The sequence below is a fragment of the Sceloporus undulatus genome, unplaced genomic scaffold (genome assembly GCF_019175285.1).
Source record: "Sceloporus undulatus isolate JIND9_A2432 ecotype Alabama unplaced genomic scaffold, SceUnd_v1.1 scaffold_15, whole genome shotgun sequence".
Classification (NCBI taxonomy): Eukaryota; Metazoa; Chordata; class Lepidosauria; order Squamata; family Phrynosomatidae; genus Sceloporus; species Sceloporus undulatus.
Genome location: NW_024802937.1, coordinates 3,633,535 through 3,648,969, shown reverse-complemented (window position 1 = coordinate 3,648,969; position 15,435 = coordinate 3,633,535). Strand labels below are relative to the sequence as shown.

The window sequence follows — 15,435 nt, the reverse complement described above, 5'->3', positions numbered from 1 at the left end:
TGATAAGGATTGCAGCTTCTTATTTCTGCTAATTTAATAATTGTGAAAGCATTTCAGAATAAAAATAAGGTAGGATATCTTGATTTGTTGAGCAGGTGCCAACTGCACTCCCAACTGACCAACTCCTGAGCTTTTGGTATGAGCAAAATGTCTTTATGTATCTAATACTGAGGGTCTTCCTGCTGGCGTTGCGGCTGGCATGGTGCTGGAACTCTTCTTCCTCTTCTCTAGCCATTGAGGCAGAGTGGCTCCAAATCATGTTTCACATGTACCTCTCTCAGTTGCATGTAGAGCTGAGAGTAGGAAAAACATGGTAGCTGTACTCAACAGATGGATCCTGGTCTCAGGCCATTTTGCTGTGTACCAAATGCTCAGAGCTTGGGCTGGAGTAAGCAAGGTTTGTGCCCTCTTGTGGAAAGACACATGGCAGTGACACACAACAGAGCAGCTGCAGAACATTAAGCACACAGCAAACCAGGGTTTGTCTGTTACAAATACAGCTTGAGCCAACACTTTATAGGGGCCTTTAAATCATGGTATCAGAGTTTGAGTCTTTCCTACTCTCAGTTCCTCAGGTGACTAAGAGAAGAGCATGTGAGACAAGCCTATGTAAATCCTATAATGTGAGAGAGATCTTATATAGAGATCTTGAAACTCACAGGAACCTAACACTATTGCGAGAGTTCCTCTTGTGAGATGGTGAGGGAGCTTTATATAGCAGTTGACACAAGCAGAAGGAAAGTGGGAATGAATGTGTTGCGTGTAATAGTTTGCAATTCATTCATAAGACGTGAGAATTTTGGTTTATGATGTGTATGAACATACTGGTGCGTTATAGACGGGCCTAAGCGGTGCCGTTGTCGGGGCGTGAATACGCGCGAGGGGCGGCACTTCCGGATGCGCCTTGCCCCTCGCGCGTATTCCGTACGTCAAGATGGCGGCACCCTATACAGTTGGGCGCGGCCATCTTGACGTAACGGACGCTGTGCGTCCGGACGTCCAAACCCGGAAGAGACGTCGCGAGTGCACGCTTTGGCACTTGCGACGGCTCTTCCGGGTTGCCGGAAGGAGCACAATTTTTGCGCTCCTTTTTTACAGCGCGAGGAAGTTGCGCGGTTTGGCTGCAGCGGCTTCCCCGCGCTGCAACCGGCAGCGGCCCAAGACCGCCCCTTTTGGGCGGTCTGTAACGGGCCACTGTTACAGTAGTGGTGCAGTAAAAGTGAAACATACATAGCATCAATATTATTAAGATGTATCTAAATAAAAATGTCGGGGGTTGTGATAATCTCACCATTACTTTGGTCACCGAGGACAACACAGCTGTATGAGTTGGTTTATTTCCAGGAAACTAAAGGGCTAATCCTTCGATTTAGGGAACAGTGGGGTGTAAGCTTTTGAGAGAATCACAAGAGACAGCTCTTGCCCAATGGGATCTCCTGATCAAGAGAAAGTACAATTTTTGTGGGCAGATGTTTGTAAAGTATATCTTCCAAGGCATGAGAAATTGCTCAGGAGAACTAATGGAGAGGTAGCAAGGAATTTTCATTACCCAATGTTATATCTGGGTAAACACAGTTGAGGCTCCTCCCAAGATGCCCAATCTTCCCCCACATTTCTCAGGGGGCAAATTCAATGTGAATAGAATAGGGATCGTATGTAGATTTTATAGGGTCCTTTAAATCATGGCATCAGAGTTTGAGCCTTTTCTTATCTTCCATCTGAGGCTACTTCTTATCACACAGTGACTAAGATCTAATCATGAAACAAGCCAAGTACATTGCTTTGTTAGGCAATTGTGCACTAGAGCAAAAATTGAGATTTTTTTTATACTGTGCCTACTTGATCTTTAAGTTTAAAGCAGTAATAAAATATGTTGCTTTATTTTTACCTCAGTTCTTAATAGAAGCATTATGAATGAAATAATAAATCATGAGTTATCATTTCATAAATCTACTGTGCTCTACCCAAAAAAGGGAAAGATGCAAAGTTAGGCGTGTTACAGATGGGTGCAAGAGGCGCCGTCATCGCACCGTGATTACGTGCGAGGGGCGGCACTTCCGGACGCGCCTTGCCCCTTGCGCGTAATCAATATGTCAAAATGGCAGCGCCCTATACAGATGGGCGCAGCCATCTTGATGTAGCGGACGCTCTGCATCCGCACGTCCCAACCCGGAAGAGACGTCACGAGTGCGCGCTTTGGCACTTGCGACGTCTCTTCCGGGTTGCCGGAAGGAGCGCGATTTCCACGCTCCTTTTTTGCAGCGCGGAGGAGTTGCACGGTTTGGCTGCTGCGGCTCCTCCGTGCTGCAACTGGCAGCGGCCCAAGACCGCCCCTTTTGGGCGGTCTGTAACGGGCCTTAGTCGTTTAAATAAATGAGATGTAACTTCTTGTTTTCATATGATCCCAGTTCTGGCTAACTTTACATTTAAAAACACGTAGAAATAACATGAAATATTAAAGTTAAGCAAAAATGATTCCATATGAAATTAAAATATAGTTTTATTCTATGTATTACTGTGTTGGTTTGTATGGAATATAGTCTGCCCTTGACATTTGCAGGGGCTAGGGGCGCAAGACCCTCATGAAAGTGAGGGGGAAAACATGAATATGGGGGGAAGCCCAGGACAGAAGAAGAGGACTGGGCACAACCTTCCAAACTGCTCCAGTGTTGGGCTCGGCTTTCCCTCCTTCCTGTCCTGGGCTTCTCCCCCTCCTGCCAGGAGTGCACACACACAGACTGTGCGGGGGGCGGGGCGGGGCGGGGAGAGCATGATCAAACTTGGAATAATCAGATCGCAAATGTTTAACCCACAAATATGGAGGGCCAACTATGTAGTGTAATAAAACAGTTTGGCAGATAGTATATGCCATATTGATGCTGTTCAACAAAACTGCTTATGCCTTGAATGCTAAAATCCTTGTAACAATTACCATAGATTGGTATGCAACAGTTAGATAAGAATCAAGACCATTTCCAGCAGAAGGGAAGCTGCAGCAGAGAGAACGGAGATTCTATTGCTGGCTTGTCTGTACATATATGGGCCTTGAGCGTATTTTAGAATTTGTATCTGAGAGTCTCTAGATTTTAAAATGTACTTGTTCTATTTATATGGAAGCCTTTCATGGATATCCTGTTGGAGGGAACTGTTCACACCCAAGATATGGTTAGTATCAGCAAAGCTATAACACCTTGTGCTTTCAGAAAATTCACTCTTTCAATGAGCCTAGAATGTGTAAATCTTGCTGCAGGCTGCATGGTCATGCACATTGTCTATATGACAAGTCTTTCCCTGCTTCAGTTATATACTAGGATGAGAATGCACATTGATGAAGGGTCAAGTGTGGTAAATGGTAAAGGCTTCACTGATCTTTATTGGTAATAGTCTAAAGAAAGTTGTTCCAGGAATTTGTTCTTCTGTAGACATGTGGTGAAAGTCTGTATGTGAAAAACATTGGATGGTATCCATTTAAATCTCCCAGACAACAGGTTGGAACTGCCTCGGGCAATAAACGGGGGAAAGAGATAATTCCTCTTCCAGCAAAACACACACACACATATGTGCTAAAAAATCTGCTCTTAAGGATTGGAGGATTCCGTGGAACTGATGGGAGGGCATGGAGCACTGCAGTGAGGAAAGGAGCATGAGCAACATCAGTTATACGTGTGCTGAGAAAGCATTGGATTTCACTTGTCCTTAGTGTGCACAATGAAGTCCCAAATTGAAAAGGATTTCCCTGCAAAGAATTCCAATCACTGAGATAAAAGCTATTTGCGCCCTTGCACAACTTTCATTACTTATACTGGGAAAATAATGTAAAAATCATCAATGATATATTTTAACAAAATTATGAGACTTGCCCATAATTAATAATGAAGTGCAACATCTCAGAGGGGCTTTGTTAATATTAACCATTTTGAGGGAGAAAAATGTAATTTTGTTGTTGTTAATTGCCCTCAAGTCTACCTCGACTGTTATGGCAACCCTGTGAATGAGACATATCCAAGACCCCCTGTCTTCCACAAGCTAAAGTCTTGTAGATTTATGCCTGTGGCCTCCCTAATTGAGTCAAACTATCTAGCATGTGGGCTTTCTCTCTTTCTACTGCCCCCTATCTTTCCTAGCATTAATATCTTTTCTAATCAGTTGTGCCTTCTCATGATGTGGCCAAAGTATGACAGCTTCAATTTAATAATAATAATAATAATTTTTATTTATAGACCGCTATTCTGCAACGATCATAGCGGTGTACAGTAAAATTGAAATACAATACAAAAAAATTGCAAGGCCTCTCTCCCCCTCAAGATGGTGGTTGGAGGAGGGCTCTTTGTCTTCCAGGCCAGGCCTCTCTCCCCCTCAAGATGGTTTGATCATTTTGGCTTCTAGGGATATTTCGGACTTGATCCATTTGTTTAACTTTTTGGCTGTTCATGGTATTCTCAGCACTCTTTTGCATACCACATCTCAAATGGGTTGATTTTATCCTCTTTCTTCACTGTCTGGCTCTCACAATAGTACATAATAATAGGGAATACCATGGCTTGGATGATTCTAACTTTAGTATTCAATTGTATATCTTCGCTCTTTAGGATCTTAGCTAGTTCTTTCATGGCTACCCTTCCCGTTTTTAGTAGTCTTCTTATTGCTTGACTGCAGTCTCTGTTCTGAAAAATGTTTTTTCCAAGGTACAAGAACTTTTATAACAATTTCGATTTCCTCATTTTCTATGTAGGCCCTCCATGATCATTATTTGTGTTTTCTTTATGTTCATCAGCATGCCTTTGCACTTTCTTCCTTTACATTCCTTATTAATTGTTCCAAGACTGTGATGCTTTCTGCTAGTAATATGGTGTCATCTGCATATCTTAGATTGCTGATGTTCTTTCCTCCTGTCTCCACTTCTTCTTCTAGGGGGTTGTCTGCATGGGCCAAGTAGGTGACGCAGGCTGAAACCCTGTAGTGGTATTGGGCTTGATCCTGCCACTACTGACACAGATCCAGAGGATCCGGTCTGACCCCAAGGTAAAGAGCCTTTACTGTGGGGTAAAATAGCCTTGGTTTTGCACAGAGTAAGCACTCATCCATCCCAGCTCAGACCCAGGGACTAACCTAGGTGAGCACTGGTGACAGAGGAGCACCAGCGCAGACCATGGTATCATGGCCCATCTGCTCAGGCCCTAATTCTAAACCTGCTCATGGTATGATATTTTCTGCATACAAGTTAACAAATAGGGTGATAAAATGTGGCCTTGCCTGACCCCCATTGCTAATTGGGAACCATTCTGTTTCTCAATATTCTGTTCTAACAGTTCAAAATGTATATTGCTGGGATCTATACAGTTAGACATTACGAAACCATGGAAAGATTTTTCATTTTGACACTAGTTAAATTACACATAGGCAGTTGATCTTGCATAGAAACTGACTTGTTGAATCCAAATGACTAGAGTAGAATTTAAAAAAAAATATGCCAAGGGAACCTGTAGCATCGAACTTTCCTAGACTTGAGCCTGCATCTGAGAAAGTAGGCTCAAGTCTACAAAAGCTCATGCCCCCATCTTTTTTCTTCCAGTTAGTCTCAAAGGTGCTACAAGATTCCTTTGCACACTGATTTTCTAGAGTTAGACAGCTATGTTTTTGAATTCCTTCCATTTCATCAATAACTGCTAAATATCGTTCTGTGGTACACCATCAGATCAAAAAACACTTTGGGTCTCATCTCTTTCAGACAAATATGCTATTAAAGGAAATCTGTGTTGTAATTTTTGTTTAGAAATTAATTTAAAAATCATTTTTGTGCTGGTTGACTGTGTTGTCTTTGTTTAGTTTTGTGTTTTTCCTTTTTGTTCATATTGATTTGTTATTATTTATTGTCATACTGTATTAATATATATTTTGGGAAACAATTTTTGTCCAAAGGACTTTTCAGAAAAAAAACATCTCCAAGACCACCTATCCTCTACCTCTCTGCCCAGGACCTGCAGGATCAGGCCCATGGTCTCCCTCCCTGTCTTGCCATCTGTCTTGCCATCTGACTTGCAGTCTTCCTGTCTTTCTGCTGCCTTTCACTTTTCTTGGTATCATTGCCTTTTCTTTTTTTTTTTATAATAGTCTTTATTAAATTTTAGTAATAGCATAAAAAACATACAACAACAGCACAACATAATATACATCATTACATATGACAGTTACAAACATACAAAGCAGATAAACCCCATCCAACCCACAATCTCCAAACATACCCACACAAATAGACAACAAATGACTTCCCTCGGAGGGACAGAAGCGCTCTTTTCCTCCGCAAAGTTCCTTAATTAAAAAAAAAACCCTAAAAGAAGAAAATATCCATTTCTTATGAAATAATACAGCAATACAAATAAACATTAATTTTAAACTCGGTGGTACTTTCCAGAGTTGCATTCATTCATTTATAACAGGGGTAGGCAGCCTGCGGGCCGGATGCAGCCCAGCAAGGCCTTGGGACCGGCCCCAGCCTGGTCCTGCCGCCGATTGCTGCCGGGGCCTTTGGCGTCTTGCGCAAGGAGCATGGTGGGGCAATTGTCTAAAGAAGCCTCAGAAACATGCATTTATCTTAACATTTTTTAAAAAATCAGCATTTTTTTTCGCGTGTCCTCCATTTTTTATTTAAAAAGTGCCCTCCATTTGAAAATTTTGTCCTACATTTGTCCTGGTTTATTTATTTATTTAATTTTTTTTAAAAAATTATTTAATTATTTATTTTTTGGCTTCGGCCCCCCAGTTGTCTGAGGGACAGCAACCCGACCCCCGGCTCAAAAGGGTTGCCTACCCCTGATTTATAACTTATGTACTTGTTTTTAGTTTAACAGTTCCACAATTAATGACAACAATCAGCATTGCTTAACTATATATCAAAAAAAGAAGAAGAAAAAAAGAAAAACGTCAAACGATAATTATTTATTTACCAAATAAAATTGTGGGTCTTGTTTTCAGACTCTAAAAAGATTACCAAAGGCTGCCAATTCATTTTCCTCTTATCCCAACTCAGGTTCAGAACAAAGCATGTAAGTTTATCCAATTCCATAAAGTCTAAAAGTTTAAGCAGCCAAGCATTCCAAGTAGGATGGACATCTCCTTTCCAACAAGAGGCAAAGACCAATCTAGCCGCCGAAATCATGTAAAATAATAATTTTCCATGTTTGTTTTCCAGCTTATCATCTGTAATCATATTCAATAGAAAGATTTTTGGATCAAATTTAAATTCGTAATTTATGATTTGTTGCATTTTGACATGAATCTGAACCCAATATTTCTTTGCATGTACACATTCCCACCACATATGTATAAACGATCCCAGACCTTTTTTGCATTTCCAACAAGTGGGACTTCGATTCTTATATATCTTAGACATTTTTAGAGAGGTAAGATGCCACCGATTCTGCATTGTATAAAAAATTTCCCTGATCGCAATACATGCTGTATATTTTAGCCTATAAGACCAAGTTTTCTCCCATTGCAATAGGGGCAGTGATTCATGTAGGTCTTGTGCCGAACGGATCATAGATGGCTAAACAACTTCTTCATGCATTTCAATGGTTAACAGATAATTATAAAATTTGGAGATTTTCCTCTTATTTTTACCAAAGATAATTTTATCGAATTGGGATACAGTGGTTTCTATACTACCCATCTTGATATCTAATGAGTCTTCCCTTCTCGTGAAATCTGTGCTCTGAGAATTCTGGGCTTCTCATTCAGCCAAGGGTTTCCTTTTTGTCCTTTTTTCCTTGCCATCCCTTATTCCTGGAATCACTTCACTCTAAAATTGTGGACTGTTCTTTCCCTCGCTGTTTTTAAATCCAAATTGTAAACTTTTTTGTTTTCTAAAACTTTTGGAATTTTGGATGAATGCTTTATATCTTTAGTATATAGTCCTCCTTCCATTTTTGCGGGCTATCCATTCTGACCCCCCCCCCAAATGGAAAACTGCACTTATTCAAGCCCTATTGGCTTGAATGGAGGCGCACCCCATTTTAACCCCCTCTGTTTGCCTCTGACAGATAGTCAAGGGATGTGGGTCCCAAGTCCGAGAGAATGAAGGGAGGATTGTGTTTGATTATCTGTACTGACTGTTCTGTTTTATTCTGCATTTTGTATGCTCGCGTGTGTGTGTGTGTGTGCTCATTGCATTTTAGTATTGTATTTTAGTATTTTATATTGTTGGAATAGTTATAAATATTTTATTCTGTAACTGTTTGTATAAAGTGCCATGTATATGAATGGTTCATTCTCTCTACACACACACACACACACACACACACACACACACACTAGTAATGGAGTGTCCAAACTACGTCAACCTCAATTTAGTCATCCTATCTTCTAGGGAGAGTTCAGGCTTCTTCTGCACTAGGACCCACTTGCTTATCTTTTTGGCCATGGTATCCTCAGCACGTAGTCACATAAATTGTTATTCCTTGGATTGGTTTTTCTTTGCTTGCTTGCTTGCTGGTTGCTAGAATAGTTGCCATAGAATATCCATAGGGCAGGACTCTCTGTCACATAATTTGCTTTCTGACAATAAAGTTGACAGTTTTGTGACAGTGCCTTTGTTGAGTTTGTGTAAGAAAAATCACATGAATTTGATCATTGCTTATTAGGAGTGTACCAAAAAGGTGAAATGACTATTGTGTATGGATACTTTTCTACTTCAAAATTTGTAGACCTTCATGTGAATAATTGCTAATATTACATGCTTACAAGCTGGCTCAGAAACAATAAAACAAAATTATCTAAAACATAGTAATAAAATTAAAGCAGTTAAAATGCCACAGTTTTTATAATCATACATTAAATTACTGTATATAAAACCAGTAAAAATATAAAAGTGTACACAATCATACAAAACTTAAAACTTAAAAAAATTGTTTATAGGTAGTACATATAATTAGTATTCTGAAACATCTTAATGCCTTTTGTTTTGCAGGATGGATTAGATGCCCTGGTATATGATTTGGATTTTCCTGCTTTAAGGAAGAATAAAAACATAGACACCTTTTTAAACAAATGTAAGTATGTCCTTATATATACATGTATGCTGGTCATTGGATTTCTGATGTTGCTGATAATGATCTTGTGTTTAGTATGTTACTTTCCTTCTAAAATACATATTTCTATTTTTTTGTTAAGGTTCTTAGAGTACGCTGGTAATTTTGTGTGTGGCAATTTGGTATTTGAAGCAGTTTGTACCTAAAGTAAAGAAAGCACTCTCACTAGCCTCAAACAGATGGGCCAGAAGTGCTGGCTTCAAGTTTATACACCACATGCCCCAAACGTGGCTGGACACTCCTCCACCTGCCCAAACCTGGAAGAGTCAGACTAAAAAGGAGCAGGAATAACCTGCCCCTTCTGCCAACTGGGTTTAAGGCTGTGATGGTGGCCCGGATCGGGGCCAGGTGTGTGCTGTTGCCGTGGGCCTGGTGCAGTTGGCCTGGCCATGGCCACGCACTGCACTTTCTGGCCCATCTGCATGACCCCACTATTACTGTCACTGTCTTTCAGCCTAACTTAAATCATAGGGTTGCGAGGATAACATGAGAGAAGCTAACTAGGTTGCCCTCAGCTTCTTAGATAAAGGATAAGATAACAGTATTAAAATTGTGAAGGAGGAGGCATATAATGGAAATTTATGCTGTGCACATGATGGAGGGCAGTATCTCAGTACAATCCCTGGGACTGGGCTATATGGCTTACTGCTCCCTCTTTGGATCTTATTCCCACAGAGAGAGGAGACTTTTAAGTAGTGCTGGACAACTGCAGTTGAGAACAGGATCACATTTCTCCCCATACACCCTGTTAGTGGGCTACAGTGTCTTCTGATTTTCCACAGATCTGATGGAGAAATGACCTGAAGTCACTTCCAATTTGTATTTATGTTTTTTCAGAGCTGTTGAACTGGGTTTGGGGTGTTGGGTTGTGAATAATGTTTACTAATCCCAAAGTTCTGGAGGCTTCTAGAAGGGGCAGTTGATGCTTTGAGGGCAATTTTACATCTACAGGCTTTTGAGTAGTCATAGGTTTGGGAGAATTTGTTTAAATGGCTGGAGGGCCTTATATAAGCTGTGTGTTCTTCATCTGTGGTTTTGTGAGGGGGTGCACACGCCTGTTCTGCTTTTTCCTTATCTACACAAAAACCTCACTAGTTATGTGAGTCCTCGGACAACGCTGGCTCTTCAGCTTAGTAATGGAGATGAGCACCGCCCCCTACAGTCATTTACAACTAGACATTCATGTCAAGGGACTACCTTTACCTTTTAAAATTATTTATTCATTTATTTATTTACTGTATTTATACCCCGCTCTTCAGCCCTAAAGGCTCTCAGAGCGGCTTACAAATAATTATTCAGATGGTTCCCTGCCCTCAGGCTTACAATCCAAAAAATATGACACAAACGTAGAAGGGAATGATGGTGGGGAAGGGGATCAAGTCCAGCAATTCTACTCTCCCTCTGAGGGCCTGGACCACGGCAGGTGGACTGGAGGGAGGGCCCTTCTTCTTGCTCTGACTAGGCCTGATGGAGTTGGGCCTGCCTTTTCATTCCCTGATGGTTTTGAAGAAGAGATTGTAGGTTCCAGCACTCCGTCTTGTATACAGCAATACATGTTGAACTAGCAACCAGGTAGTGAAAAACAGAAAATCTGTTGCTGCTTCTTCATGATACATGTTTTCATCTGTTGCCTTTTCCCGTTGGCCTCACCTCCTCCTCTATGAACAAACAGTAGAAATAATGCACTTGCCCAGCTTCAAATGAAGGAAGCAGGGTAGGTGTTCAGTAACCCAGAGAACTAAGATAACTGTCTATGAAGCTCTGAATGGTTTTCTTCCTGCCACTAATCTATATTCACTTACCATATATACTCGACTATAAGTCGACTTCATGTATAAGTTGAGGGTGAGTTTTGGGGCCAAAATTAAGGATTTTGCTATGACCCGTGGATACGTTGAGGGTAAAACCTAGGGGCATATAGCAAAGGATGTAAACGATGAAGCAAAGCAAAACAATGTCAAAGAACTTCCAAAATTCCAGCAGACATAACTCTTTGTGCATAATCTTAAGGCTGGATGGATGAGAGAGTAATGGGGGTTGGTGCTTCCAGGATAGATACTCATGCTTTTCACGAGGGGGTGGTTCCTTCTTTTAAATAAGAATTAAGATACAGTACTTACATTGACCCTTGATAAGTCAACTCAGTTTTTTAGGGTCAATTTTTTGACCTAAATTTCTAGACTTATACATGAATATATACAGTACATTAGTTAAATTCCCTGGCTTCATCTTTGCTAAACTTTTAGCTGCCATGCAGTGTCACTACCCTGTGTGAAATTACACCAAAAATTTGCAGCATCTGGGAGCATTGTTTCTGTGATATCCCCCACTAATGAACCTTTTTTTTTTTCACGTTTCAAGAATGCAAATGTTATTCCTCTGAGCTTTTCATTATAGGAAGGGCTATTTCAGTAGTTGCATTTTGCAAGCAGAGAAATGAAATGTTAAGCTTTTTTTGTATAATCTCATGCCAGTGTTGACCCATGTAGATTAAAATAACATGTTACCAAATTTGGAGTTGAAGTATCTGACAACCAGGAATTTAAATTATTGTAGTTTATTGGCTGATCGTTTTATTTTAAAAATGCAGGCCTTTTTGCTTATATTTTCATAGTAAAGTGGTTTGAAAATATGTAAAAGAGCAAAAAGGCTGCCCTACTTGGAATCTCATTTTATTTATGTAATGTTTAACCCTATGTATGCTGTAGTTGCTTAAATTAGTCCTTAGGCTTTTGTACTGTGTCGTAACTGAGTATATTGTGGTGAGTGCAAATTGTTCTAATGACTCATTTCAAATATTTAAGCATCAATTAAAGCAAAATTAAACTTCATTCTTGACTTGTTCCTCCAGTGAAAATCTTGTATTGTGTGTTTGACATTTGTATGTTGCTATGGAAATGAAAGTAACCATTCAGATTGCTGAAGATAGTTGCAGCTCAGGGAAAAAAAGATCTTGGAAAGAAGCTATGGTCTTTAAACAGTTTGTATATTTAACAAGCAACAGATGTTGCAAGAAATTTTCAACAAATGGAACACAAATAGAATGAACAACTTTATTCACTATGTTTTTATATGTTTTATTCTAAGCTATTTCATATGTAACTATCATGCCTTGTATTATAGTTTTTTCTTTTTATATTTTCCTCAAAGATAAAGACACAATAAACAAAATAAGAGATCTCCGTATGAAAGCTGAAGATTATGAAGTTGTGAAAGTGATTGGAAGAGGGGCATTTGGGGAAGTCCAGTTGGTAGGTTACTATTTTGCATATTAATAAGATTACACTTTATTTTAAACATGGACTTTTAAAACAGAAGTTGTTATAATGAAAAAGGAGCATACTTTTATGCACCAGACCTTGTGATGCTTTCCTTTCTGCCTATATGGAATGTGGAAACTTATGAAAATGGTGTACATAATGGGGCTGACAGAAGCATACTTCCTTACCCCTTATCCCCGCAGCAGTCTCTTAAATTCCATTACAGAGGGTTTGAGGGACTATCCAGATGAAATAGGTTGTGGCATGGTGGAGCTAAAGGAAATTGTGTTCTTGGAAATAGTGTAGAATCAAACCAGAGTTTCCAGGCATCTCTGTAGCACCTTCAGGGGACTGTTGCTAGCTGCCATAGGAAGGACTGCAGGGAAGTCCACTTTCACTAACTCCATTAAGCATATGTAATTGCTGTGTATTTTCCAGTGTGAGGTTCATAAAGCTTTCTGTTCAGGTCTGTTGTCTTGCTTGGTGCAAAACGTGTTTGGGACCTGTACCTACATGATATGATAGACTGAACTCTTAATTCTTATTTATATTGATTTTTTTCATTCTCTTGTGCGTTTTTTTTTTTTTTTAAGGTAAGGCACAAGTCATCACGAAAGGTCTATGCCATGAAGCTTCTGAGCAAATTTGAGATGATAAAAAGATCAGATTCTGCATTCTTCTGGGAAGAAAGAGATATCATGGCATTTGCAAATAGCCCTTGGGTAGTTCAGGTATAATGATAAAATTATTTGAATTTGCATCTAGTAAGCTGTTGAAAATTGTTCTTAAGAGTATATCAAGTAGTTTGGTTTAGTAAGAGTATAGCAAATTTATAAATAAATACTAAGTTAATTATAAAAATGAAAAGCTGCAAATAATTTTAAAATTTCAGTATCCAGCAAGCAGTATATTAAAATTCTGTAAATAGCAGAATCAAAAATTGTAGGAAAATTTGTCCTAGGATCAAGAAATGATATAGGAGAGTGACTAATTTTGCGATGCCAACAGTTTGTTCATTGCAAACACATTTTCAGGCAGACATCATCCGATGGTCAATATAGAAATCAAATAGATAGCATAATTGGAAGCAGAAGATGGATAAGTTCTTTTCTCTGTGCAAATATCAATATCTAAAAAAATTCATTAAATAAATATGTTGAAGTTTGCATGCTTTTAAAGCACAAAAAGACATAAAACCAGTTTTAACTTTAACCAGAAGACATTAAGTGATAATTATGCTCAGTACCAGTGTTTTGATAATTGCTGAGTATTTTTTTTCTGAAGGCAATAGTATTGTCTCTGTATTGTTTTTAAATGCTAGCCACTCCTTTTATAATGGTATTTATGATGATAAGTGCTACTGTGAGTGCAGCATTTGTGAGTGAATAGCCTGCTTGAGCCAACTGCATTTCATCTTAATATGCAGTTGCCTTGAGCCTTTTTCATGACAGACAGTTCTTTTACCCAAGCTAGAGTTTAAAAATGGAAATGTCTAAATAATCACTGTGTCATCTTTTATCCAATCTGAAAAGCAATACTTATCAGCTTTGGAACAAGTCATAAACTCGAACTCTCTTCAGACTCTAGTTTAAGAGCCTAGCTTGTTCTAAAGGTTGTAATAACAACATCCTAGTTTGAATTAAATGGAAAACTATGATCAGTTAGAAACTTCTCAGTTTATTTACAGCTTATTACCAAGTGGGTTATAAATATTGGTTGCTGGCAAGCAGAGTCCTGATTGCCTAAATTAGGAGAATAAGTGATTGGCTCTGGTTGTTTTGTTGAAGTCCTTATGTGATTGTGGCATGTTTGCAGAGCCTGCACTCCATTAATTTTTTGCTAAATGTATTTTTTGATAAATAAAGTGTATAAAATAAATGATAAACTGATATCTTTCATTTGTGTTGATGTGCCTTTGAAAAAGTTGTAAGAAAGTGCTTCTGAAAGTCCAGTAATCATCTTGTTACTGTTTAAATATTAACAAATAATAATATTACTGTATTTATTCTTCTATAAGTCATCCTCATGTATAATTTGAGAGCTGGTTTTGGGGCCAAAATTATGGATTTTTATGATAAATCAAGATTACAAAGGGTCTAAAGCAGTGTTCCCCAAATTTTTTCCAGCTACCACTCCCATTCCTCTTTGGCGACAACCCTAGTGTGCCCCAATACGTATTTCTTGATATTAGGCCTACCTTTCTGCTGAAAATTCAAAACAACCAATCTAAGTCACGGCACCCAGTCACCTTGGGAGTAGCAGCTGAGCCGTGACTGAGAAGACTCTCGCCTGAGCCAGCCTTGCAGCAAAGGCCAGCCTGGGCAAAAAGCTTCTCAGTTGCTGCTCTCTTTGCACCCTATCACCAGCAACCAAGGACCTTCTCATCCATTCTGCCCTTCCAGAAAAATCTAGTATGTGTGAGAGGTCCTCCCAGTCACTTCTCAGCCAGCTGCTCGGTTGCTGTTCCCAAGGTGTAAAAGTATAAAAGGAGAAGTTTCGTAATGGTGAGGTAGGTGCTACTTGGTCTGGAGACTGGTGTGGATGGAGAAAGAGAGAGATTTTAACTACAGGAGCCACTCCAAGGTGAAGGTATCTTTCCAACAATTGACCCTGAATATTCCTCCTCCTCCTTCCCCAGAGATATGTGTTCTCCACATAGCTTCAAGTGTGTGTCCCCCCCAGCCCCAATACACCAACATTGTTTCTTCTGCTACCTCTTCTCTCATCCTGTCTGATGAAAGAAAACAGGATCAGCAGTGTAACCCAAACTTACCAGCCAAGTCTCAGCAAAGCTCACAAAGCTTAAGCAGGGTCCCAAATTTGAAACATCTTTTTTTGCTGCCACTTCTTCCCCACCACCACATGCTCTAACTCCTTGTTCCTGTCAATCAGTCTGTCCCAAAATGGTTCTGTTGAGCCACAAAAACAGTACCCTGTGCCCAAGCCTCATAGGTTTCCCTACTACCACTGCCACTACTAGCAAAAGATGTGGCTAAGAGAGTGAGCTCACACAGGCAGGTGAAGAGTGGGAGACACCACCACACAAAGAGATCAGTGTGTCTCTGTGTTAGTTTTAAGGGACCCTGAAA

At 39.7% G+C, this 15,435-nt stretch overlaps 1 protein-coding gene across 2 annotated transcripts in view; it reads left to right on the top strand.

The window, feature by feature from the left end:
* LOC121917336 (rho-associated protein kinase 1) overlaps window positions 1-15,435 on the top strand; it is a 100,075-nt gene that overhangs the window by 26,053 nt on the left and 58,587 nt on the right. For both annotated transcript variants that reach the window (XM_042443233.1, XM_042443232.1), the window contains exons 2-4: window positions 8,966-9,047; window positions 12,237-12,337; window positions 12,940-13,077. In XM_042443233.1, coding sequence (XP_042299167.1) covers window positions 8,966-9,047; window positions 12,237-12,337; window positions 12,940-13,077 — 321 coding nt within the window. The remainder of the gene's footprint in view (window positions 1-8,965; window positions 9,048-12,236; window positions 12,338-12,939; window positions 13,078-15,435) is intronic.